The 26,744-nt window shown below is 39.8% G+C and overlaps 1 protein-coding gene across 3 annotated transcripts in view; it reads left to right on the forward strand.

The window, feature by feature from the left end:
• The first annotated feature begins 493 nt into the window (after positions 1-493).
• NCOR1 (nuclear receptor corepressor 1) overlaps positions 494-26,744 on the forward strand; it is a 65,453-nt gene continuing 39,202 nt past the window's right edge. For 2 of the 3 annotated variants that reach the window (XM_054084879.1, XM_054084876.1), the window contains exons 1-10: positions 494-616; positions 13,572-13,749; positions 16,091-16,230; positions 18,378-18,573; positions 19,816-19,998; positions 21,859-21,972; positions 22,872-22,928; positions 23,332-23,384; positions 23,969-24,035; positions 25,037-25,209. In XM_054084879.1, the coding sequence (XP_053940854.1) occupies positions 13,642-13,749; positions 16,091-16,230; positions 18,378-18,573; positions 19,816-19,998; positions 21,859-21,972; positions 22,872-22,928; positions 23,332-23,384; positions 23,969-24,035; positions 25,037-25,209 (1,091 nt within the window). In that variant the 5' untranslated portion in view covers positions 494-616; positions 13,572-13,641. The remainder of the gene's footprint in view (positions 617-13,571; positions 13,750-16,090; positions 16,231-18,377; positions 18,574-19,815; positions 19,999-21,858; positions 21,973-22,871; positions 22,929-23,331; positions 23,385-23,968; positions 24,036-25,036; positions 25,210-26,744) is intronic. The other variant, XM_054084878.1, reaches the window with a different exon arrangement.

The raw sequence follows: 26,744 nt of genomic DNA on the forward strand, positions 1-26,744 counted from the left end.
CAGCCCCATTATCCGTTATTATCAATGGGTATTGTTGCACTTGGAACAGGGACGGAGGTTAGCGGTGCCCCCCGGCTCCGTTATTATCAACGATTATCATTGTATCCGGAATAGGGACGGGGATTAGCGGTGCCCCCGTCCCCGTTACGGGTTATCATCAACGGGTACGGCCGGGCCGGGCTGGGCCGCCCGCCCCGTTGCCCCCGCCCTGCCGCGCCCGGCGCGCCTCATGGCGGCCGAGCCCCCTCAGCGGGGCGGAGTGGGGGGGGCAGCGCTCACCCGCCGCACCGGCCACCGGGTCCTGGAAGGTGCATAGCAGCGCAACCGCACCAGGGAGCTCGCTCAGCGGCTTCTCGCAGGATGGGGCTGTCTCAGTAACGCTACCTATCAGCACAGCGGCAGGAAGGCGTGAGCTCCCTCGAGCGGTCGGAACTCCCGCCCCGCGGCGGCGGCGCTTGTTGTGTATCTGCCAGGACCCGGCGGGAGGGGGCGGGGCGCGCCGAGCCGGGGGAGGGGAGGCAAAGATGGCGGCGGCTGTGGCGCTGAGGTTGAGGTGAGACGCGGCGACCGTCCAGCCCCGCCAGCGCCTGCCGCCCGGGCCGCCTCAGCGCCGTCGGTAAGGGCAGAGGGCCCGGCCCGGCGGGGGGAGGGGAGCGGCGGCGGCGGGGCCGGGCGCCTCCGCTGGGAGGAGAAGGAGGGAGAGGAGGAGGGGGGAAGAGGCGGAGGAGGAGGAGGGGGAAGAGGCGGGGGCCATGGCCATCCCTTCCTCCTCCCCTTTCAGCGGGGAGGGGGACGCTCCGGTCCCCGGGGGGAGGGCGCAGGAGGTGGGGGTGTCTTTGAGGGAACGGGGGGCGACCGGTGCCCCCGGGGGCTTTGTCCCTTCCCGCTGAGGCGAGGGGTGACCGGTGCCCCCGGGGGTTTTATCCCTTCCCGCTGAGGCGAGGGGTGACCGGTGCCCCCGGGGGGCTTTATCCTTTCCCACTGGGAGGAGAGGACGCTTGTGTGAAGTTGTGGGAGACACCCTGAGCATCGAGGGGGTTGGGTGTCATCCCAGGTAGGAGAAGCACAAGTTGAAATAATAATAATAATAACAAGAATAAATCTACAAGAAAGCGGCCAGTTCTTCAAAATGGACCAGTGGGACGCGGGGCCGGGAGCGTGCTCGCTCCAGAGGTTGTTCTGCTGTCAGAGTGGGTGGGCGAGGGCAGCCCCTGCTCCTTCTCCGCGCTGAGGCTGCCGGCGGTGTGGAGCTGCTGCTGAGTTATTCATTTAGGAGCTGTAAACATCCCCAGCTTCTGTCATCCCCAGGCTGCTGGAGGGCACGATGGAAGTGGCTTTTTTCCTAGATTTATTCTGGCTTGATGGTAAAGAACTTTATACTTACTGATCTTTCTGTACTTAAAAAAATCTGTGGGTGTAGAATCAATTGAAGTTGGGCAAGATTCTAGATGGATGCATGTACTGCTAGTGTTAGACAGGCTCCGATAAGTCAGTAGGTAGTCTGAACAATCTATTGTTGCCTAAAACAGTATCTTCTTGTTTCGCAGTTATGGTCTAAACAAGTGGTTTACTTTTTCGTGACTGTAAATATTGGTAAAACCTAGGAATAATATAAAAAGGAAGGACAACTTGTTACAATGAGAAAGGGATGTCTAGTTCTGAAGACTTGGTTTTGTGGCAGCGTTCTTGTATTTTGCAGGTTTTTTAGGTATACCACTGTAGTTATGAACTGTGAGAGCTCAGGTAGGGATTTTTATCCTAGGCAGTATGATTGGAGGGGAAAAAGTGGTGGTACTATAACAAACACTATCATTGTGATAAGTAAGATGCCCATAGAAATGACTTAAGTGCCTGAATAAGTGGACAGACAGCATTATGTCACTGCACATAAGGACTGTCCAGCTCTGTTGCAATTTTGCACTGGAATTTTATTCTGCAGAATGTTGTTATTCCTGATTAACTAAACAACCTTGACATTTGGAAAGGAAGTATGTAATATTTGAAGTGGATTTCTAGTTAGCTGAAATTTAGTGTCTTGTGTTGGGGGATGAAAGACCTTCGTGCTTATCCCAACGATTCAAAAGTTCAGAGGAAACAAGCCAACTCCAGTGACCCTGTTTGCAAAGGCATGGTTAATTTTTTTCTTGACATTGCTTTTCTATGCAATACAGTATAGGCTGCTAAGGAAAAAAAGTTCTGTTGTGCTTTATGTGCAGTATAATTTGCCTGTTTGAAATACTCTCTGATACGGGTCACTAAAATACATGATCTTTGCAGATTGTTTTGCAGCAACATTTTGGATTAATCTTTCCAAGGGTTATAATGTGCATTTTTTAATGCATGGAGAGGGCATGACAAGTGTTTACTTCCATAAGTGTTCCTTCTCTGTATTTGTTAGTTATCTCTCTCTTTGTTAGTTATTGTACAAATCAATTAAAAGCAACTCTCCAGATTGAAATTACATGCACAAGATCAAAGTATTTTTAGTTTCCTACATTGTGCTGTTGCTGACTTATTTTAAATACATTATCTCCTACAACTGCCGATTTTAGTTGCTTTTTCTGGGTATACATATTTTTCTTTGTGATCTAAAGGGGATCTAGAAAACTCTCCAAACCAGTGGTAAAAGTAGGGACAGACTCTAAAGCTTCAATTTCCTCCCTCTAGTCCCCTTTCCCAGCTCTTGTGGTTCTCTGACTGCATCTTCTAAGTGATTTCATTTTTCAGTTACTGCATGAGTGAGAGATTCTCACAGGGAAGTGGAGCTGACTGTGCATTGGCTTCTGTTAAATGTATAAAAATAACTAAAAATACCTTCTGTATTGCAGAAAAATATTTTCTTTTTCCCTGTGTTGTGTCCTTAATATCAGCACTTAACTTACTCTTCCGAAGCTCTTGGGCAAAGTTTTGGTGAAATGTTTGATTCATCTTCTTTTGTGCTGCCTAGAAAAATGGTTTTGATGAAGGTTTTCTTGCACGATCAAAAATACTGTTCAGAGTTCTAATGTTACACAGCAACTTAAATTTAAGCGTTTAACAGTTGTTTAAGCTGGAAGAGACCAATGCCTCGTGCAGGTGCACTGCCACACTGTACAATCTCAAGAACAGACTAGTAACCAGACAGTGGTTTCATAATGCAAACAAACGTTTCCTGGATGCCGCTCTTGAGCTCTTCAAGTCATTTATGTTCTTTAGTCAAATCTGAAGTGGTGTTATAGGTGACAAGGTATTAACTGAAAGTGTTCCAAATAAAGATTCTGACCCATGCAGGTCTGCTGTCTGTAAATATTTACTTTCTGCTATTTCTAAATTATGCAAATAGCCAGGAACATGCTGAATATAACTTCCATTGTAGTTTCTCCTTTGGCGATTCTCCATCTAGTAACGATGTTTTGTGATGTTCCCTTCCTCTTCTATGCTAGGTCAGTGTTTATCTACCATCTGCTAAATGACTGCCACGGTCTGGGCCTGCTGGGGCTTCAGTCGAGCGACTTGGCGTGCATGCAGAAAGCTCAGTGTTACCTTGGAGCTATGTTTTCTTCCAGTATCCTAAGAGAGATTCCTTTGGCCTTGAATAGCTTCACATCTGAACCACTCATGTAATGTTGCCACTCCCAGACTGATTTGATATGCAGCTTTTCTCTTCAGGCTTAGGGAGGATGTTGGTCTATGTGGTTTTGAAGTCAGTGACTTCACCTTCTTATGATTACAAAGGGTATTGCAAAATTAAGGTACAGGGTTAGTACAAAGATGCACCAGCTATCTCTGAAAAATCCTATTGTTCATAACTCTAGGCAGTAAAAAAATTCAGAAATGAAATTTTTGCGCAGACGGATTACATGGACAAACTGCTGACCAGGACTTAAAAATTCTGTGCACGTTGAGTGATTAGTCTGGGGTAAAACTGAAAAGGAAAATACATTCACAATGATAGTGAGGGAAAGAACACCTATAAATGGAAAAGGATGAGATAAAGTATAGAATATGCTTGAACTAATATGACATTTCTTTTAATATCTCCTCTTGTACTATACGTTCACTTCTGCCTTATGCTGTGATGCAGGGAAAGTGCATTTGGCTAATTCTCTTTCTAGTCTTCACAAAGTCAGAGGCACACTTGTCCTGTTGAGAGCCACGCTAGCGTTCCCTGGCTGCAGGGCACAGGCCACTTGCTCCATGTGAAACTTCTGCTGGGCCATTCCTGGTGGGGTTCCTGGGCAGAACCTGGGACTACTTTGAAAGCAGATGCTCTCCTAAGTGGGTTAAAATATGCTCACGGTTCAAGGAAGACATCTAATAAACATGAATATAAATCAGCTAGGAATCCTCCTGATTCCTGTCCCATTTGTCAGTGTTCCCGTGTAAATTCATTACAGGTTTAAGTGCTGTTCGGCAAACTAGACAGGTGTATCAGTGCAGTTCCGCTGTACTCTTCACCTCATTAGTAGTAGATTTGGGGAAAAAAAAAAAGGGGGAGGAATTAGTTTAAATCAAATAAAATTGTATAGAGTTGGCTGTCCACTGTAGGGTTTTGTCTTGGTTTCATCAGCTCTTGTTTCTGTTTGTGTGCTATCTGAAATGCTGTATTGGCAGAGAACAGGTGTCTGGAAAGTAGGAATTCTCCCATATAATCAGTGGTTTAGATTTTGTGGAATGTTGTTCCCAAACCCTTTCTTAATAAACGCTGTCATTTACCTGTTCCAGTAGGGCCAGTATTTCTGTAGGTGCCGATGTTTCACTGTGGTCTCAAAGATCAGACTTCCACATCTCTAGAATCTTGAAATCTTTTAAATTTTTATTTTACAGATACAAAGGTTTTCTTTTACCATTTGTAGTTCAAGATCTCTTCCACTCGTGGCCTTTTTCTGTGACCTAGAGTCTGTGCTTAGGAGTTATATTTTTATATATTGTTGCATTCCCTGTGAAGTAGAACACCTCAAACTGAATCATAAATGTAGTAACAGTAAACTTTGTTTCCAGAAGGCCCTTGTGCATTTCATGTGGAGTATCTGAATGGATCCAGGCATTCCTCTTGCATACTGTATTAAAAAAGTCTTATTTTAATGTTATTGTGGTTTTAGCTGAAATCTAGACTTGATTTTATCTGAACCAAATCAACCGAGGAGAGTGATGGGACGGATACTTAGCGTGTCCCGGTCCCCTCTCTATAGTATGTGGCTTCTCTTATTCTTCATCATAGTTTCTGGAGCTGTAAGTTTAGTTGGCGTGGATTACTCAAGGTATATTTCCTTTTCCAAAGCAAAGCTGCTCTAAGAAGCTACCATCACAGATGTGCTTTTGGTAATGAATGAACTGTAAGAAGCAACTAGAAACTTAAAACTGTGACCACCTAATTTCTTGCATGTTAGATGATATCAAAAGCAGTTTCATCTACAGAGAAACTAACAATGGAGGAATAAAATATAAATAATTCAGTAGCTGTTTTTAAAGCACCTATGCTTTCAGTCCAAGATGGAGAAGCACAAATTGTTGCTTTGAAAGAATGTTTTAAGCAAACTGTATGATACATATGAGGTTTGAGATCATTGTGGCTATTTTTAAATGATAGGTGAAATGGAAGGACATAGGTGAATGGAAGAGCCTCAGTGAGTTCTTGGGCACTGACTAACAAGTGAGGATGACTTACTGAGAAAGGTTATCACATTTTTTATCACTGCTGTTTGCGTATTATCTCTTGAACCTCTTACATGATACAGACTGATACCTTGGAGGATGCTTGGCTTGATTTCTGTCTCACCTTACAAGTTTGAATGCTTCAGTTGATGTTTCATAACCAGTTGAATTGCTGCTGTAGCAGGGATAGGGCCCTTCAAAAGGGCAAGGTAGATGCCTGGGAACTGCTGCAGTTATCGGGGAAAAAAGGCTGTCTCCCTTTGTGAACAAGAGACCTTATCTGTGCAGTGTTTGGACTTTATGGGGTTTGCTTTTGACATTCAGTTCTCAATTTTTGGTTTCTTGTCTTTGGCTCATGAACATTTTCTCTGTGGTGTATGTTAACTGCATGCTCTCTGCTATCTTGAGACAATTAGGAATGAGAATCTGGTGTTGCTAGGAAAACCAAAATATATTTTAAATGCCTTTAGAATGCAAACTGTCTACTTTTCTATGATATACTTACAAACTTAAAAACCTTGTGTAGTTTGTACCCTTCTTTTGTTTAAGTTGTTGCTCAGTGGTACTTTTAGTTAAGGAAATGTCTACCTCCTTCATTTCTGTTTCGAAATGGAGGGCTTCTAGCCCTTCTAAATGGTTTTGATGTTACTGAGACCCTCTGTGGCAGAAGAGAGCTGGACAGGCTCCTTCACAACCAGCAAGTACCATTCCTCCATAAAACTTATCCATTTGAAATGGATGCATTCAGCATCCCTCCCCCCCCCTTTTTTTTTTTGGTAGGTCAAGTGAGTGCCTAATTAGAGACTTCCTAAGACGTTTACACAATCTTAGGTTTTGCTGTTGGGATCCCCCATATAATATGGCAGAATTGTGCATAGCCTGCGTCTTGATACCATGTATTAGAAACTTTTCATTAAACTGATAAATTACAGAAGAGATTAAAATAGAGTTTCCCAGAGAAGAGTATCTTGTCAGCTGAATTTGATCTACCCCATTTGGGTAGAGCACAAATTCTATTTGTATTTGTAGTTACCTAGCAGGAGAGAGAGAGAAACTGTTATTTAAAGATGAAGTGTAACAGTGGGATCCCGAGATTTGGCAACAGTTTGGTCGTAAATTGCGTATGCAAGTATGTAACCAATATTAACCTTTCGGAATGGCAATGAAGATCACTTTTAAGTGCTCTTTTAATACTTGTTTAATATTTAATGTTCCAAAGCTATTTCTTAAGTACTATAAGGAGTTGATAGTCTCTTAATGGAAAATCTTTTTCTATTAAAATTTGAAGTATAAAATCGTACTTTAATTTTTCTGCTCTCTTGATGCAGAAGGAAGAGTCATGCTAGTGTAGAGTAAATGTGACATCTTGAATTGACTGCTGTAATGCTCCTTGACTTGTGTCACTTCTGTAATTGGCTAAATTAAAGTATATCATGCTTCCATGTCACGTAGAATATGAGACAGACACTGTGTAGCATAACTGTAAGTTAATGCTGTGGACGTTCAGAAATAATACGATATTGCATAGTGGAGATTTCATGGTGTGAGAAAGGGTCAAATTCAAATGTTTGGGCTTTTCTTAGCTTTTTTTTTTTTTTTTTTTTTCAAATACCCCCATCACTGCATTTCTGTCTTGATTCATAGGATGTTAATAATTAATGGAGAGAATGTTATTTAATGTTGTTAGTAAAACACGGCCTTATAGATGTTATTTTTTTACTGTTTTTCTAGCAGGAATAGAAATAGCAATTTTTGTCAATAACCTCATTAGCAGACGGACTGCAACTACATGGGGTTAAAGTCTCAGAAATTTATGGTATATTTTAAATGTCTGTCACAGAGGAAGAAAAGGCATTTGCACATGCAGAATTGTCATGGAAAATTCAACAGTTGTTCTCAACTTGGAGAAAACACGTTCATTGTTTCTATTCGTTCTAATAGTGTATGCCCATATGCTTTCACTACAAGCTTCTCTACAGGAGTGTTCTGCAACAGCAAACTGAGTGGAAAAAGATTAAAGAAACTGTGGAAGCCATCCAGAGCTTTGAGGATGTGTTCTCAAAGATAGGAAGCACAGGATTCTGGAATGCGTTTAAATAGCCGTTACTTAAGTTGTCTTTAATTTCAGTGTTGACCTATTAACATTTTTTTGCTTGTAGCGTGTAAAGAATCTTTTGTCTTTTGGGGGTTATGCCCAACAGATTTGCATACTTACAAGCACATCTGTAGGTTTGGGTACTGTAGCTGGCGTACACTTCCTTCAATACTTGTTTTAAAGCACAAAATTATCTTAAAGCTGCTCAGGCATCAACTTTCTAGTAGGTTCTTGGCTGAAAACCCTTCATCTTTTGGGATTGCCCTGTCTAGCGATCCTGTAGCTCATTTTCTTACTTACTATCCCCTCCCATTCCATAGTGCTTTGCAGAACTTTGTGTCGTCAGTCCAGAAGGGCTGACAGGGGTCAGTTTGAACCCAAACTTTTTCCCTTTGTCTCTAAACTTGTTCACAGTTGTTTTTCTGAGTGACTGTCTCGAGGCTGTGCTGAGAATGGGGCATTAAGGCAGTGACTGAAGGTCTGATAACTACTTCTGAAGCGTCTAGAGCTTTTTCAGTTCAGACTTTTAGATGGTTAAGTCAGTCCTAGCTTTTAACGGTACCACTAGTGTTCTGAGCGCTGGAGTTTCAGATGGTAGTACTTAGCCTTTTACTGGATCTGTCAGTTTGAATAAATAACTTTTTATATGGAGGTTGGACCCATTAAACTATTTTTTAGAAATGTAAGTGTTTGTATTTTTTTGTGTGGCGTATCCCCAAGATGCAAATTTAATGTTTTTGCTCCAGTGTTTGAAGAGTTCTAGAATTATCTGACAAAACAACAGTACTACTAGGAAGATGTGCATTGCAAATCTAGCAACTTACTTGAAGGGTTTGACTGATGTGAATCTCAACTTGTAACTCTGTGTTATTGTATGGGCACTGGAGCATTGTGTCCTGAAGGTGCAGACTCCGGTCTGTAATTCATGAAATCTGGTTATTGTGGTTTAATATGTGGGTCCTTAAATATGGCCTGGTTTGGCTTGGGTTTTTTTCCATGCGATTGTTTCATTACCTCTTTATAAAGTGAAATCACTGAAGGAATTGTTCACAAGTATTGTTACCATGCTTTGGATAAAGCCTTTCTAACCACTGCTGAAGCAGTCCCTTCACTCTTCATTTTCTTGCCAGAGTAAACGTTGAATAAATAACTCTGAATTAATTTTGTGATTCACTGTGGATCCCCCGCATAAGGCAGAGGCCTCCCTTGTTGGGTTGGTTACATCAGAGCTCAGCTTACTAAGGCTGCTGATTTAAAAACAAAATCTCCCAACTCGGTTTAAGCCTTATATGACTGTAATCTAATTCCTTGCACTCTTTATATCACACTTAGTTTGCTAAAAAACAAGATGAGGAAAATTCCCGAAAGGATGTGAAATTTAATTAGTGAATGTTGGTTAAGTACCTAAAGACAGCATAAAAATGACTCTGAATGCGAAAGTGTTGGCTTGTTTCGAAGAGGCGAGGAAGAGCTGAACCTACTCATGAGACGGGTCTTCGATCCATGAAGGTGAATGTGGGAGTAAGGGCCAGGCTATTGCAGGCTATATGTGGGACCATGGTTCTGTGCACAGCGAGGAGGAGACTCCACTGTCCTGCTGGCCTCTTGACCCCTTCCCTTCTGCTGGCCTAAACATGTGTGTGGCCACTTGTTGAGCAGTTTTGGGGAACTGGCCTGCTAAAAATAGACACAGTTTTTAACCTGCTGTGTTTTCTCAAGTGAAGAGCTGCTTTTCTCGGGCAGTGCTGGCTTTTGCCTGCTTGAAGTGCTGCAAGATGTGAGTCTCATTTCCGATTCAGTCACTGACTGTTTCCTGGGCAGCCTTTGATAGATTTCTTAACCTTTCTGTGACTCATTTTCCCATGTGTCTAGTGAAGACAGTATGTGTTTCTGCTCCTATCTGAAGCATTTTGAGATCTGTAGATCAAGAGAGAGTGTTCAAATTAGAATTGCCTCCTAGAACCGAATCTGAAATCACGCTGTGACTGTTGCTGTTACAATATCTGCTTCTAAATTATTTGTAACTTACTCAAAATTCTCTGCATATGACAAATGTAAGTGCAAACAGCAGCCTTTAGGGGGAAGCCTGTATTGGATCTGCTCAGTAGTTTGAGCAGGCCAAGGAGAAAAATGTCGTTGATCCTTTAGAAATAAACAGTAGTAATTTCCTTGCTTGAGAAGCTGGAGTTCACACAAACCCCAGGATCTTTGCAGTTCCTGGAACTGTTACTCTTGTGGATGCTTTTTCTCAGCTGGGTATCCTTAAGTGCAACAGTTTCTTTTTTGACTCCTTGCTTCTACTTCTCCTGTAACTTTTTGTTTTAAATACTACCCATTTGACACTACGGGTTTCCCCACTCCTGATAGGTTTTACCACTCTGGCAGCGTGGGTGAGGTGGGATGCTGTAGCAGAATGGGAAGGGTTCTGAACTACAAAACTAGACATACTTATTTCATCTCCTTTTAATTGTCAGCATTCATTGAGACAGACAATTTGCCAGCATGGCTGGCAGCTGTATGAAAGCAGCCACACTGTAACTGTATCTTTGTGAGGCATTTAAAGCAGAATTCCAAAGTCTGTAACAGTCCTTGTGTATATGAGAAACATCTGGAATTTGCAGAATAACATGATAAGGTATGAAAATACTTGTCTGAAAAACAGCATCTTGCTGTCATTGACTGAGCAGAGTTGGAAGTTGATTCCTTATATTATAATGTGCCAAGGGTGCTGAAAATGAAGATGAGCAGCCTCTGTTCTGGCAGAGAAGAGGAAGACAGTGGAGGGATCGGAGAGGCGGAGAGAGTTAATAATGAGCAGCTTTCAAAAGAGGATTCTGATTGGATTGGAGTGCAGCAAGATGTAGTTTGTCATGACTAAGGGAAGGATACAGCAGTGAGGAAAGCCCGGATAAGATTGTTTGCAGCCTGCACACACAGTAACAATTTTATGCAAAAAGGCTGTTGTATTTAAACGTGATCTGAAGGTATGGAACTTGGAGAGGTTACGGCAGGAAGCTGGCAGTGCTCTGACTGACCTAGAAATAAATTGAGGAAGAATAATCTATATTCACTGCATATGTGTGAGCAAATGTGGGAGAGGGAGAGGCAGATGCTTTTAGATGAAAGGTCATAAGGTTGCCTGCAGAGAAATAGGAGTTGAAGTCAAGTACTTACATGCACAATTGCAGAATTAAGGTAGTAAGATGGGGAGAGATGGACAGAATATCAGTAGTAGTTCTATAGGCAAATATTGGCAAAAACTGCTTCCCCCCGCCCATGGCAGAGAGTGTAAACAGGCTCATGGGAGACTGGGAGATAAGATGGGATCTGCAGGGCATATAGAGAGGTCAAATTAGGAGAGTGTGCAGGCATTTATAAATGTCTGTCACAAGAAAGGGAGGCTTAGAGGGAGGAAATATTGCACTTCAATGTTATTTTGTATGTTGTACTACATTGTTGATTTTGTCTTGAAAGAAGTGAGATCCTATGCAGAATCCCCATTCTTTAGGTGCCTCCCAACCTTTTGATTTCCAATATAGTAACCTAACCACGTGTGTTCCCGTACTGTTACTGCCCTGATCTATTCCTCCTGTTTTGTCATCTCACTCAGGGAGGAAGAAGGATGCACTCCCACCATTGATCACTCAGTTTTTCTTTTTTTTCTCTCTTCATTTCCCACCTCCCTTACTGACCATGATCATAATGTGTAATGCTGTTTCTGATGCCTTCCTCCTTTGGCAGCTGTTCTTTGTTTCACTTTTTTTCAGTTCTTGTTAACGGTGCTACAAATGTGATTATACTCACAGTTCTCAATAGCAAGGCCATTAGACTGAATGTTTTCATATGTATTCTGTAAAACTTTTAAGTTATAGGATAGGAGGCTTGAATTAACATCGTGGGATGAGTGAAGGATGTTCATGCTTGTGTGCCTTGGCCCCCTCCTCCTTCCCCTCATCTTTCACATCTAGCATGGAACCTGGAGAGACAGTCAGGGCCTCTAATTTTTAAGGTGTAGCAGATATACATGTGTGTAAAAATCCAGTTAGTCATCTTCCACATATTTAGGAAGGCTGTGTGAAGGTACAAGCTGGCAAAGCTGCACAAGTTAGGACATCAGCACTTCAGCAAATTAAGATGCTTTTTTGGTTGTAGCTTGGTCTTGGGAATACATTTGAGTGTTCAGGTACTATAGCTTGCAACTACTATCGCAACATGTATTAGCTAAAACTGCTTGCTTTCTGACACAGTTTCTTGATCAAATGGTGTACATGACTCAGACCTATTAGACCATCACATAGCTGGTAAAGACGTACTCCAAGGAATGCTGTGTGGATGATTAAGTATAATACATGTTAGTGGTGAAGGGTTCTTTGTTAGGACTTGTCATTTGGGTATGAATTAAAGATGCCATAATAGATATGCAGACACTCTAAAGCACACAACTAGTAATCTGTAGTATTGCTTTGAAAAAAACCTACTGTTTTCTCTAATTATTCATATCTGAAAATCAGGTACAAGAAGTAAATCTAAATTTGAGTGATTATTCTTATACTCCAATGTGTAAAGCTCTCTTTGATGGAGAGATGAGGAAAAAATCCCAGAGAGGATGGGAATGACAAATACCAACTTTAAGTTCTGTTTGTATAGCTTGCTGTGTAGCTTTCCTGAGCTGAAAGATTTTGTCTATTGACAACAGAAAATGCAGTTCATAAGTGTAACTTTACATGTGATGTTCCTGAAAGGCTGCAGATAAATGCACTTTGAAATGAAGCCGTCTAGGCAGGGATCAATAGGTACTTTGTGATGGTCTGATATGTCTGCTAGGCCCTGGACTGGAGCTGAGTGTTTGCTCTGGGTCTGATAGAATTGTGTATTTAATACATAGGCTCCAAGGATTAATTATTTTGAGCTATCAGAGAGAAATATCATGTGTTTAGAGAATATATATGTCCAGCACTTTTGGTTAGAGCCAGGATTTACTTGCTTAAAGTGCTGATGGGTGCAGCGTTCAATGTCTTCTGATCATCATCAGCTGGAATGATGCACAGCATCATAGATGCTCAGACTTTGTTAGTGAACCTGACTGGATTTTTTTCCAGTTTTCACAATCCTCCCCAGGTCTGTATGAGTTAAAGCTGTAGCTGGAGAGCACGATAGAGGCAAAGTAGTCATTGAATGTCAACTAAACAGAATTGTTTGAAGGCTTCATAGTCTATTGTAGTATATTCAGTTTCTGGCATCCCATACCAGGTAAACTGCACAATTGAAGTTGTGTTTTTGTTCATTGTGACCACCTTTTTTACTAACTACTTTTGTCAAGCAGCTGTTAGCAGTAATGATGTTTTAAAGCCTGACCAATACCTGGCAGTTTAATGAGCTGTAGGTGGCATTGAGTAAAGCAGTCCTAAAAGTACCTGAATCTGAAAGCAAGAAACGGCTCATAGGATCAAAAAACTCTGTAGAAGACGTGAGAGTTAACTTCATATTGTGCTAAAGAAATTGATTGTAAATAAGGAGTCAATTTATAGGCTATTATGATCTCTTTAACATCTATTGAAAGTGACCTGGTTTTCTTTTAAAATCCTAATTCAAATGGCAACTGGTAAAATGGTGTATTCTGACAATATAATCCTCAAATCTTTGTGTAGACAATACTGACATGTCTCATTTTGAGCCCATTTAAGACCCGTTAACATGTTTCAGACTAGAGTAACCTATTAAATAAATACATCAGGAAAAAGCTTTTACTGGTAATGGTTGTTTTGCTTAGGTGACTATGGCTGTAATGTATTGTGAGTACATCTGGTACTTCAGTGCTTATCAGTGATCTTTTTTCCTTTAGGCGGTTTCCTAGAAACATGATTGCTTGCTGGTCTTGATCTCACAGCTTTGTGAAGACTTCTTCTCTGATAATGTCAAGTTCCGGCTACCCTCCTAACCAAGGAGCATTCAGCACAGAACAGAGCCGTTACCCAACTCACTCTGTCCAGTACACCTTCCCTAGCACCCGGCACCAGCAGGTAAGGAGACAAAAGGTACAAATTTAGTGAGAGTGTAATTCCTGTGTTTGCTCTGCCAAATGGAAAGGTTTTTTCCCAAATCAGTGTAATAAAGTCATATGCTTTTGAAAACAGTGGAGTTGCAGACCAGTGTACACAGTTAAAACTGACTGGGGAGACCTTTATAAAAACGTTGATTGTGCTTCTGGAGTTTAGCTCTTGAATTAAGGCTGATGGATTCAGTTATCTAAGTACTTGTGTTTGGGAATGAGAGGCTGACTGTGGTGTAACCTCTGGGAAGCGTAGTCTGTAGCCATGTGCTGCTCCTTGGTTCCTTTTGAAGTATCACCTTGAAAGAATATAATTACCTGTTGAATTATGCCTTCCTGCAACGCTCTAGCTGAAATGATTCAAATCCCTGACTCCCATTGACTGTAATTTTGGCTTTTAGAAGTTTAGCCTGATATTTTTTTCCCCTTTTTTACCCTTTCTTTCTTTTTACATAGACTAGTACTAAAAAAAAAATAATCTGTAGAATTATGAAGATATTCTAAATAAAACCCTACAGTTTGTCAGCTTGTCAATATTTCCTGTTATTTCACATTTGTAAATCTACTCAAAGTGGCAAAACATTTCTTTAGAAATTGGCCTGTCTGAACCTTGAGAATCTCGTCTACCCAGAAGGCTGTCTTTTTGATCCTTTCTTCCTCTACTTTTCTTAATGCTGAAAAATCGGCTATGTAGAAATACTCAAAGTAGCAAAGTGTTTTGCCTGCTAGGGAGAACTGCTGCCAGTGTTGCTTAGGTAGATATAACAGTTGTGGAGTAGTTTATTTTCCTTTGGTTTCTTCTCCTTGTTTCTTTTTTCTGAAAGCACTGCATTTTGCTGCTTCCAGATGATGTACATATTTGCATTTTTACTTGTGTTTTGTCAGAAAGCAGAGTTTTATAATTCTATACCTTTATTGTGGTGAAGTAATATAAACTTGCTGGTTTTATCACTGGTTTCTCGTAGATTGAATGATTTCACTAGGGACTGTGTTCATAAACTTTTGTTGCAGTTTTGCTTTAATTTATTAATATTTTGTCATACTAAATTTGGCCGGCTAAGCATGTCTGAGTCCATATGCATTGATAGCAGTAATTTTCCAGGAATATGCAAATGCCTGTCTACAGTCAGTGTGCATTTAATATGGATGCAGTGTTCTGAGTGTAACAAATCCTTTGAGAGACTGAACTCTGGGGACGTTTGTGAGTGTTAAGTTTTTATGGGGAATTACACTCCTATTAGGCCCAGGAAAGCAAGAAGTGAACCCCATAGTCAACTTTCCTCCTTCTGTGTGAGGAGTATTGGGCTGAATTATCTGTAAGCCAAACGCAGTTCTTGACAAAAGCTGTTTGCAAGGTGGAGAATGTGAATCTGAAATGTAAAAACTTGTGTTACATTCTGAATTTTTTCTCAAGCAGCTTGGCTGGTGCTTCCAGGTACTGTGTTCTCCAGCCAGGATTGAGGGACTGGATTTGGTGAATCTTCTGCTTGGTCATATCTGCCGAGCAACTATTCTGCCGGCCTGTGTTCTGTATGGCATGGTGGACTGTAAGGGACGGGCTCTTGGCTTTAAAACAGTTTAGGTTTCCCTTCTTTTAATGAAATACTCCTCCTGCTGCAGATACTTCAGATGTTTTGTTCTGCTCATGTGTTTGCAAAAGGAAATTCAGTATTGGAGCTTTTTGGCTTGCTCCATATTTATTTTTAGATCATTTGTAAAAACTAAATCTTATGCGTGATGACTTATTGCAGATTGTGTAGAATTTCTCCTTAATTAATGCCAGCTGCATGTAATTTGTAAAAGCAAGTGGTTGAAGACCCGTATAGAGAAAAAAAATTGTCTTGTACTTTGCTTTGATTATAAATTGTATCTGTCAGAAGATGCATCTTGTCTGACTCTTAGTCCTAATTGATAGTGTCTGATGTAAGAATGTCTTGAGCTGATCGCAGAAGGAATTGCCTAGGGTTACTGGAATATATTCTCAGTTTACTGCTCTGTAGTTGGATGCGCAAGACTGATTTGCAAGAACTTTTTTAAAGGATTTTCTGCTGCTGTTGACTGATTTGCATTGTGTTAGAAGTTGTTATTAAGCTAGGTGGAATTTGTAGTATTATTTTGTCTATTTAAAGTTCATTTAAAGCATAGCACTGCCATTCACGAACTTCATTTTTTGAGCTTGAATAAGGCTTTGGTGATCTGGTCTTGTCTTGTGTTAAACATCTTTGGAAATGATCATTCTATGACACCAAATGCTTTTGATCCTGTCTTCTGTTCCTTTGTTCTTGTTAACATGAGAAGTATGTTTCATTTAGGAATTTGCAGTTCCTGATTATCGTTCGTCTCACCTGGAAGTCAGTCAGGCAACCCAGCTCTTGCAGCAGCAGCAACAGCAGCAGCAGCAACTTCGGCGCAGGCCTTCCTTGCTTTCTGAATTCCACCCAGGGTCTGACAGGTGAGGATGCTGGTTTTCAAGTATGGGAACAAGAATGTTCTGTGAGTTATTGCTTTCTGTAAAGTTAACATTTTTAAATATAAAGGTTTTTGAGTTTCACAAGTTTTTCCTAAGTACTTCACTTTATTAATTGGTTCTCCTTTATTGTAATGGTGTTGGTCTTCTGCATTTGAGTGCTGTAGCTGTTGTGTAATTCCTCGGTCCCTCTGGCTTAACCAATGTATTTGTTTCGCAGACACGAAGTGACAGGCTTTGCTTTTCCCACAACTCTCCTAACAATGCTGTCAGTAAGCTCCTGAGAAGCCCAGTGCATAGTGCAGACTTTTTAATGCTGTTAAGACTAAAAGTGTGTGAAGTTTGTAGCTTTGGGATAATTCAGTCTTGCCGAGCTAGAACAACAAGTGCAAGAGTTACTACATTGCAAATATTAGCTGTATTACTTTCTCGATGAGGCCTGTGCATTCAGCAGACAGTGTCTGTGGCTGGGCAAGCAGAGACAACAGAGGTAATGGGGTATTTGAGTTGTAAGAATTGTAAAACACCACAGTGTGGCACAAAATGGACTTCTAGGCACAGAGGACTGAATCGGAGTGCATGCTGTTTTGGGCAAGACATTTGACAGCTTCATACATTTGTTCTGAGTATGCTGTCCGTCAGTCTTGTGTACCATTCCTGTCTCTGTGTAAGTCGATGCAACTAATCTGGGCCCAGGAGGTTCACTGAGGACAAGTATCATAGACAGCTATAGTGAATCATGCGTTGTAATTTAGTTTCAGATTGGTACTATCTTCCTTCTCAGTAAAATAGATTGCTTCATGGTGGATTTTGATGGATGTTCAAACGTGCATTAATATTACTGTAAGGGTGATAGATTCAAGAAGGTTTTCAGACTGTATTTAACATTCATGTGACTGTATTCCTTGAGAGTATTGGATGCACTTTGGAAACCAAATTTAGTAATTAAAAACCCACTACAGATCAGAGTAAGATTAAATGGATTGTAGTAAATTAGTGAGTATATGCTTCTGTTTAGGGGAGAGGTTTCTATATGATTTATGCACCTCGGTTCTTTAGTGCATTAGTGTGCTGATGTACAGTTGTAAGCAAGTGTTATTGCTTGTAACGACCTTTTTTTCCATGAACTCTTAGTAAGTATATCTGCTAGGAGCAACTTGATATGCTGGATAGCTGCAAGCAGTTTATTTTGGTTTTAACTGAGGTATCTGGTTCTGAACAAATACGAGTGATGAATGTTTTGTAAATACTGTTCTAGATTAAAATCTTGTTAGAATATTCCCTGAAGTAACTTGATGATAGAGAAATCTGAGGCTTGCATATTGCCTTTATCTAGTGTCACTGAAATATCACTAAAGGCTCTATTTTAGTGCTGAGAGTCACAATAGCTTTTAGAGTTATCAGAACTTCAGTTTATAGCAGAAATACTGCCGCCCATACATTGATAAAAGCTTATTCAGTAAGTCTGGCAAAATACAGGAATCCACTGTCCTCTTTTCAGTGGTTCTTCCCATGAAGATGTTCATAGAAGAACCTCATACACTTCAACATCTCCTTTGCATTGCACTGCAAAGGAGCTGGTGACACTGTTCTCTAGCGTTTTTCTGAGGAGGAATTTTTAAATGACTCATGGACTGAATCAATGACTGTTTCTGTCATGTAGTAGCATTTTAGTAGAGATCACGTTCTAAATAGACTCATGGCTCATTTTAGGCATTCTGTGCCTATTTCAAAATTCTTTTGACTGTGAAAAATGAAACAGTGGAGCTGTTGTGGCCATCTGTGTTCAGTGGAATATGGAACTATATTTATCTCATGAATTTTTTTTGTTTATAGTTTGATTCATAGCTTTGATTCGAACAATAACATTGTAGCAGTGGTAAGTTTCTTTAAGGGTTTGTAGGCATGCGTTTAAACAGTGTCTTTCAAGATTCAAGTTAACTTTCTCTTTTACAGTGGATGTTAACCTAAGTTTTTGAAGGTCATACTTAAAAACATTTGTCTGCCTTCCTATTTAGAAGGAGCTTAACTAAAATGCATCTCTTTGTATTTGAAAAAGGTCGATTAACTCCATATGGCTTTCTTATATGGAAAACAATATATTTTAATAGTTTATCTCTTCTGTATTCTAGGCCTCAGGAAAGGAGAACTGGATATGAACAGCAGTTTCACCCAGGTCCATCTCAGACAGATCATGATTCACTGGAATCTAAACGACCACGTCTTGAACAAGTCTCCGATTCTCATTTTCAGCGTGTCAGTGCAGCTACTGTCTTGCCTTTAGTACATCCTGTGCAGGAAGGGTTGAGATCTGCAGATATTAAGAAGGTAAAGACATTTTCTGCTATGATGCTGAAAATGTTTGGTGTGGATATTTTCCATTGTGGATACTGAATATTGATCTAGATTTGTCTAGAGCAGACTAATGTCTCTTAAATGAATATTATCTTTTCTTATGTGCGCACACAAGCACACCCCAGAAAGGTGGTGCATAGTGGGTATGACTTCTGTGAGGTCTTGAGGTGAACACTCAAGTTTCTCAGCTCAGGTCATTTAAAGAAAAATCTCTCCATATGGAGTCAAAAGCTAACAGACATGAGATTTTTAGGAAGCTGATTACTTGTCTTGCCTTCTCTCTACCATTCCTTTTATCACTTGAATAAACTTTTTGTGAAGTAAAATTATGATAGCATGTAGCTTGGTGTGTTGCGTAGGAAAGGCAAGATCAAAGGGGCTTTCAGAAACTGAGCTAAGACTTCAGTGTTAGCATGCGTGTGTGTAACTGAATCTTTACCCAGGTGCTACATATAGAAATCTACTGTCTCTATTTAGAAATGCAGCCTAGTGTTATCTTGAGGAGAAGTGGCATTGAGACACATCATCTTTCAGTCAGATTAGATTGAATGAGGGGCCTGTGACTGAATGAGCATTTGCCAGCAAGGTAGTCATGGAGCATGATGGTTTGAGGGCGTACGCAAAGGCAAGGTACAACAGTGCTGGTGTTAGAACATAAAGTAGCGTGAAATATATTGTTTGGAAACAGGGGAAAAAAAGGACAAAAACTTCGGCAAAATTAATAATGATCTGTCCTCTTAAGACATCACTTCTCTTATGTCATGTTAAGTTTAAGAGAACTTAGCATTTATAACCCCAGCTGACTCCAGTTGTACTTTATCAGGCTGGTCATGGTTGTCTTCAAGAATATCCTCATCAATGTATGTTCAGAGTATTGAGGATTGCCTTCCTTTAGAATTAAAAGATAGTGTTTACATTTGTGGAGCTATATTTTTAAAATGGAGGTGTTTTGATCTTATTTTGATTTCAAGGTAAATATGGATGCGTGCTGTTATTTTTGAAGATGGGCTTTGAAATTGCAGTATTTTAAATGAGCTATCAGCTAATTCTAAATATTTAGAGCATTCAGAAACTGAAATATCAAACTTAGTGCGATATAGATAACTGAAAATTCTTTTTCAGTCATGCATGCTGGTTTGGATATGGAACACTCATTCACGTATTATTAATATGACTGATTTCCCTTGATCTCCCCAACTCCTCTCCCCATGAAAGGACCCGGCTTTTGGAGGAAAGCATGAGGGACCATCTTCTCCAATTTCTGGTCAGCCTTGTGGGGAGGACCAAAATGCTTCACCTTCAAAGCTGTCGAAGGAAGAATTGATACAGAGCATGGACCGCGTAGATCGTGAGATTGCAAAAGTCGAACAGCAAATTCTTAAACTGAAGAAAAAGCAAGTAAGCATAGCAGACACTACTGTTGTTATCTGCCAGCGAAAAAGGTGTGGAAAAACTTTGTTTTGGTGGTGGCCGTGAATTTTTTTGCTTGCATGAACCAAAAGAACAAATTAAAAGGGAGGATTATGTGTATGGTTTTGCTGGAACATTTAAACTACCTGATTGGACATCAGGTAGTTTTAAACATTTTTGGAAACAGGAGAAAGCCAGATAAGAACACCAACAGTAGATGGCTTTATCTTTTAAATTTCATCGAGATAGCTGGTGAAACAAGGGCACTATGGCTGTGATTTCAGCTTTTAAGATGGCTGCGGTGTGAGGGGAGGTAGTCGTCTGTGCAAGGGGAGAATCCGTTGCGTCTGTCTCCAAAATCAGAGCTTGTAAAAAAGTCCCTGGATCACCTGCTTTCACAAAGGCAAGAGATCCTAACCTCTTGAGCAAAGGTCAGCCCTGGGGAAAAGTGTAGGAGGAGTGCAGGTAAACAGAGAAAGCAAAGAAATAAAGGAGAAATATTACTTTTGTTTTAATGCAGTCCTGGCTGTTCTCTGCTTCGGAGAACTGCACTTCAGCCTTTGGAAACAAAGGAGATGCTTGCTGAAAGTAGTTTTTACCTTCTCATTAGCTGCTGTGGCCAACTAAACCCACCCTTCAGTTTGGGCATCTGTGATTCATTGGAAGAACCAAAGTCCTTGTCTCCTTTTCCTTTCATGACTTCCAAAGTTTTAGTGAGAACTGTAGGAAATGAGAGCTATGCTATAAGATTTGTTAACTTGTAGGTCCAGAATAACAGACAGCTCTCTGGAGCGGTGTGTTTTTGTGGCCTGGAAGCATTTAATTATACCTGAATTCTAATGATCTGTAAAATGAGCTTCAGCAGAGAAACAAAAAAAAGATGTCACTGCGTACCTGGTGGTGTGTTAGTGATGCTTATCTTTTTGCTTGCTTGTTCACTTTTCCACAAAATCAGCAAGTACTCTGCGTATTATCTAGGAATGTTGTTTTGTGCATGATTGTACCATGATTTGACTTCTAAAAAATTACAAAGTTGTTGTTGGCTGCAATAATTGAGCCTGTTTGTTATAGCAGTCTGCAAAAAGTTTAGATTTTGCATTCTTATGCAGCAGTGTAGCACATTCTAACCAATACTGTAAGATGGGATGGATCTCTACAGTCAGAAGCTCTTTGCGCTGTTTGTGGCAGGCATGGATGAAGGATATTTACAGTTAAAAGATTAAGATGTCATTGAACCAGATTTATTTGATGTGAAAATAAGTCACAGCTAGGAAATTATTACAGCTTTTTTTGCTGTTGGTATTTTTTGCTTGTTTCGTATTGTAACGGTTTTGGAATGTCAATATATGTGGAGTGGTTTATTTCTGCAATGAAGTGTGTTTAGAATGATGTTCTCTGTGGAGGATTAGAGGGACTTTTGTACCTTTTTAAACAGTATGACAGCAGTAATAATGGCATTTAAGTATCTACAGTGTAGAAAGGCGGCTCTTGGGATTACTTCCTTTGTGAGAAGGCAGGTTTGGTGTAACTGTTCTCCAAAGTTAGTATTTTTGGTTAAATAGTGATTAAATTACAGTGTGACAGTAGCTTTAAATGCCAACCTCAAACAACTTTGATTCATTGCAGTGAGTCTTGTGAACAGTTACTTTGGTTTATCAATAAAGCAAAAAATAATCCTGTTATTGTCCCTTTTGGCTTTAAAACCATTTCATTCATTCCTTGTCAGGTAAAAAGAGAAATAACGGGCAGTGTTAACTGTTGATCAGATGCATATTTTATCTCTGGTGACTAATTACTGGTAAGGGTAGCACGATGCAGATGGCTGATTTTCTTTCTTTTGTCTCTTAGCAACAACTTGAAGAAGAAGCTGCTAAGCCTCCCGAGCCAGAGAGGCCTGTCTCCCCTCCTCCAGTGGAACAGAAACACCGCAGTATTGTCCAAATTATTTATGATGAAAATCGGGTAAGCATGCATGTCAGCTGACCGAGTGTAGCTGTGAATCTGACCCAGTGTGCTAAAATCCATTGTATATTAATTCACTTCTGTGGGGCAAATTTTGCTTCTCCTGTTTTTATTGATTTGCCCACTCCTCTTTTAAGATTTAATTCTTTAAATGAAAGACACTTGAGTGACACTTTCATTCGTGATCACAGGATCCTTCTTCAATCTTGTAAGCAGTGTAGGGAACACATCTATCCCTACACCCTTGTGTTGAGATGGATAGATATAGATACGTATAAATACACACAGATAGATGGATGCTTTATGGATTACTTTCTCCTATATTTTTCATTGTGGACATCTTAGAGGTAGCACATGCAACTCCGTGGGGAAGAGAAGCAAATTTGAGCTAGTGTTGTGTCATTGCAGATAGCTGCCTCTGCTGACAAAGGGCTTTGGAAGATCATACAGGCTTGAAATGAATTTGTGAAAGCCAGCTCTCTTACCCAGTGCCACCTCCTTTAGGAGCTTTGCTCTACTTCTCCGTGTGTGCACACATTGGTTCACACTGTCAGACTTTGCAATTCAATATTTTAGTCTCTTAGTTCCACTTTTCAAGGCTATCTACACGTCATTTTACTGGACACCTTTCTTCCTCTTCCTAATTATTTGCTGTATTAATTGCTATATTATTGATTAAATGCATGTTCTTTCTGAACCGCAGAGGTCAGTTTCTGCTTTTGTGCTCTTGTCAGCTTCCAGACGTGGAGATCAGAGTAGTAACTGCACAATTTGAGTCCTGATTTCTTGTCCTGCTGTGGCACCACAACAAAAAAGCTAGCATAGTGAAAGAGTTGGGTACACTTCTGATACTCGCTTCGGGTGACTGACTTATACTATACAAAAAACTTTATTTGCAGAAAAAAGCAGAAGAAGCTCACAAGATTTTTGAAGGTCTTGGTCCAAAAGTTGAACTGGTAGGTTGTGGGGTTTTTTTTTACCTTTTGTGCTTTTTTCTGTCTTGCCAGTGTTACTTTCACGTCTGTAATTCTGTTGTAAACAGCTGTAGTTCTATGTTTGTGTAAAAGAAATCTGTGTTTAAATACACTGGTGGGTTTGGGCTGGAATGAACTGATTTGCCTTATGAGTAATTTTTTAAAATAGATTTGAATCTATTTGAGAGAATAGTGTGAAATACAAACAATGAGTAGTTATAATGTAGTTGCAAGTAATGAAATCTGTGCTTTGTGTTGAGTATCCTCTAGTCCCCTCAGATTGCTGCATCTTGGATTGAGTGCAGTGTTGTTAAATATTGCATATACTTTTAGAATTACGTGCTCTGAAAAGTACTAAGTGTATATTTTTAATCCAAAATTGTAGCCACTTTACAACCAGCCATCGGACACAAAGGTCTACCATGAAAACATCAAAACGTAAGTGCTTCCATATTGTCGTTGGGCCATTTCAGGGGCCTAGACTCAAACATTCATTCAGTTTTTATTTTTGTGATTTCCTAATAGAATGTATGTATTTATTGAAAGCTTCCAATCTGTCTGATTTTCAGATTTTGTTGGTGTACAGCAGTGCTGCAAGAAATAAGTTAGATTTACTGAAGGCAAAGGGAAACAGTAACTTTTCATCATAATTTAAAGATAAATGTGTATCATAATACTTATTTTTTAAGTTGGTAATGATTTTGTTTTTTCAAAGCATAATACCTTAAGCCAAATTGACTCATTTTAGCATATTCTTGTGGCAAAGGAGAGCACCTAGCTTGAAATTGGCAGCTTCTGTGTCTCAGTTGTGTGTTCCAGCTGGCTTCAGCAATCTTCTGTCTTATATACTGCGTTCATTAGATCGTTGTTTCATCAGGAATTTTGCCTTTGCTTTCTACCCCTGAAAATATTTTTTGTAATAATGATCTGGCATCCAGAACCCATATCGGCTTTGCTTACTAGTTTTGAAGTGTTTAATTCTTATGTAGATCACTTTTTTCACCCAAAACTTTGTTTTCCAGAAACCAAGTGATGAGGAAGAAGCTGATACTGTTCTTTAAAAGAAGAAATCATGCAAGAAAACAACGGGTAATACTACTGTGGTTTTGTAAAAAGAGCACGTGGTTGATTTTCTGTCTGGATCCCCTGACTTTCATTCCCAAATGTGTCATGTGAATCCGATTGCTCTTAAGCTAAAATTATTTATTGGATTTATTGGAAAACAAACTGCAGGTTTATAACTGGTTTGTTAATTGTTTGACTGAAACCCATCTGAAGTAGAATAAGGAAAAGCCTTTTTTTTTTCCTTATCTTTTCTTAAAGACTATGAATGGAAGAGACTCAGTGGCAATCTTTACTGTCATGCCTGCCCTCTCGGAGCTTCTTTCCTTGTACAGAAGCCAGAGTATCTGAAAGAAAATGGAGCAGATCTCGGATTTATTTTTTTAAGTCAGACAGCATTTTTTGATCAAACTTGTGTATGTTGGGTACCACTATTGACTGACTTAATGCTTTCTCTTGCAAGCTGTTGTAGCAAGTGAGGTACAGAGTAAAAATGCTGGTTTGGGTGGTGTCTGAAAGATCATTTTTTTTTATTAAGAATAGCAGGAGTTTATACGTCAAATTGGAAGATTCCACCATGAAAATGTTATGAAGTATTTTTCTTCTTATGGCCCTGTTTTTTTTATGTAGGAGCAGCACCCTACATATTGCTGAGCTTAAGTACGTATTGCCATTATTCCAGCCCCATTCTGTTAATTATAATTTTAAAATAAAAGAAATAAAAAATTAAACATCAGGCTAATTACATGAATTAAAAGCCTGGTGCCAGAAGATGAGAGATTTCTGGAAGGCAGTAATAACAGTTACCATACCATTGTGATTCGTAAAGCAAAGAAATAGTGCACGACATTAAAAATCTACATTTTTATATTCACTTCCTTACCTTCTCTCTGCTGAAAACTGAGTATATGTCATCTTCAAAATGGAAAACCACTAGAGCAGGAAAAATATGGACCCTCCCATGTTTTGTGTACTGATCACTTAGTATATTTTTGTTTAGTTCAAAGTTTACTTTTGGAATTTAACAGGAACAGAAAATCTGTCAACGTTACGATCAGCTGATGGAGGCATGGGAGAAGAAAGTTGACAGAATAGAAAATAATCCACGCAGGAAAGCTAAGGAGAGCAAAACAAGAGAGTACTATGAAAAACAGTTTCCAGAGATCCGCAAGCAAAGAGAACAGCAAGAACGATTCCAGAGGTATTACCATAGATTTGGAATATTCTTATAAAATATTTCCTAGGACTTAAGTTTTTTAATTATTTATAATAAAATTGGTACAGCTTAATGGCTAAGTTTTATGTTTGTCACTTTTATTCTTTTTTAAAATAGACTAGTGTATCATACAGTATGAAGTAAAATGTTCTTTCGTTTGCTCACTGTTTCATGGCCTTGAGCTGGAGTTTCACTTCCCATCCTAAGGATCTTCATGACTGTCCTCCATATAAATCCACTGTCTTGTCTTGCCCTCTCCTGCCCCTCCCTGCCAGCTTTGTCAGCAGTGCTAGCCTTGTCAGTTTGGTGTCCTCTTAAGCCAATGTCCAAATTGTTCTTTCCTATCCCCCTTTCCAGATCTGCCATCAAACCCTGTATTTTTCAAAAAGAAATACAGAAAAAGGGCTAATTAACACTCATTAGGCTGTGGTGCTTGGTGAGCCGATGTCAGTTAAGCTGTTCAGAGAAGTTTGTGGAGTTGATCTTCAGATAATTGGAGCAACAGCTTCGTGCAAGCCTGTTGGTTTTGCACCTACACACCCAATTAATGCTTAGTATTTTTCTGTCACAGGGTATCTGTTGCTCCTTTGTTTCATATCCCTACATTCATTGGCCTACACACTCAAAAATCATTTTACTTCTTTAATTAACAGTGTGAGTGATTTTTTTGTTGTACTTGCCATGTAATTTTATTCCAGACACTTTTGTGTTTTGAAGTATGCAAGCTGTGACAATTAAGTCCCTATTATTTAATTTTAATCTATCAGGCATTTGTTAAACAGAAACGGCACAAAAATCCTTAAAAGGAGTGAAGTGCCATTCATTGGAGAGATCACTTTATGGCACTGTAGGTAGTTCTTTAAATTAGAATGAAGTTGTTTGATTCAGTTGTGTTCAGACCTGTTTATCTAATGCTTGAGATCATTGTAATATACCTTTGAGAGTTCAAGCCCCATAAAGATTTCATCTTTCTCTTCTAACCATCTGTCTAAATCCCCTTACTTCATAAAACATAGGAAAAGCAGATAGTTTCCAACATGTCATGAAGTCTGCAATATCTGGCCTGTGGAATCACGAAAAGAGGAAAAGAAAGTAAATTGTTAGGGTGGGAACAGAACTCCTATCTATAAGAAGCTTTTATTTTAATAATATTTAGCATCTTTATAATTGCAGTCTACTTGGGAAGGGGTTGTCTCTTTATACTGGTTTTATGTTCTCTGTTATAATGGCATCTTTGTCTCTAACTGTGCTTTTTATACTATTGCCATGTAAATACTAAAGTTTATCAGATTTTGTGCAAATTGATTAGTTCAGTAAAATCTTTGAGCAAAAGATGGTGTTTTGTCCCTAGTTATCAGTGGTTTTTATCTCCGAAATACTTTTTGACCCACATGCTCAAATTCATAATTATTATATTCTTAGGCCTAAAGATCTCTAGCTGAAAAATTCTCCCAAATTACTGCTCTCCCCATCAATTCAAAAGTTAAAAATGTTCTTTTGTTGTAATGAGTGTCAGTGCT

The sequence above is a fragment of the Cuculus canorus genome, chromosome 20, assembly GCF_017976375.1.
Source record: "Cuculus canorus isolate bCucCan1 chromosome 20, bCucCan1.pri, whole genome shotgun sequence".
Classification (NCBI taxonomy): domain Eukaryota; kingdom Metazoa; phylum Chordata; class Aves; order Cuculiformes; family Cuculidae; genus Cuculus; species Cuculus canorus.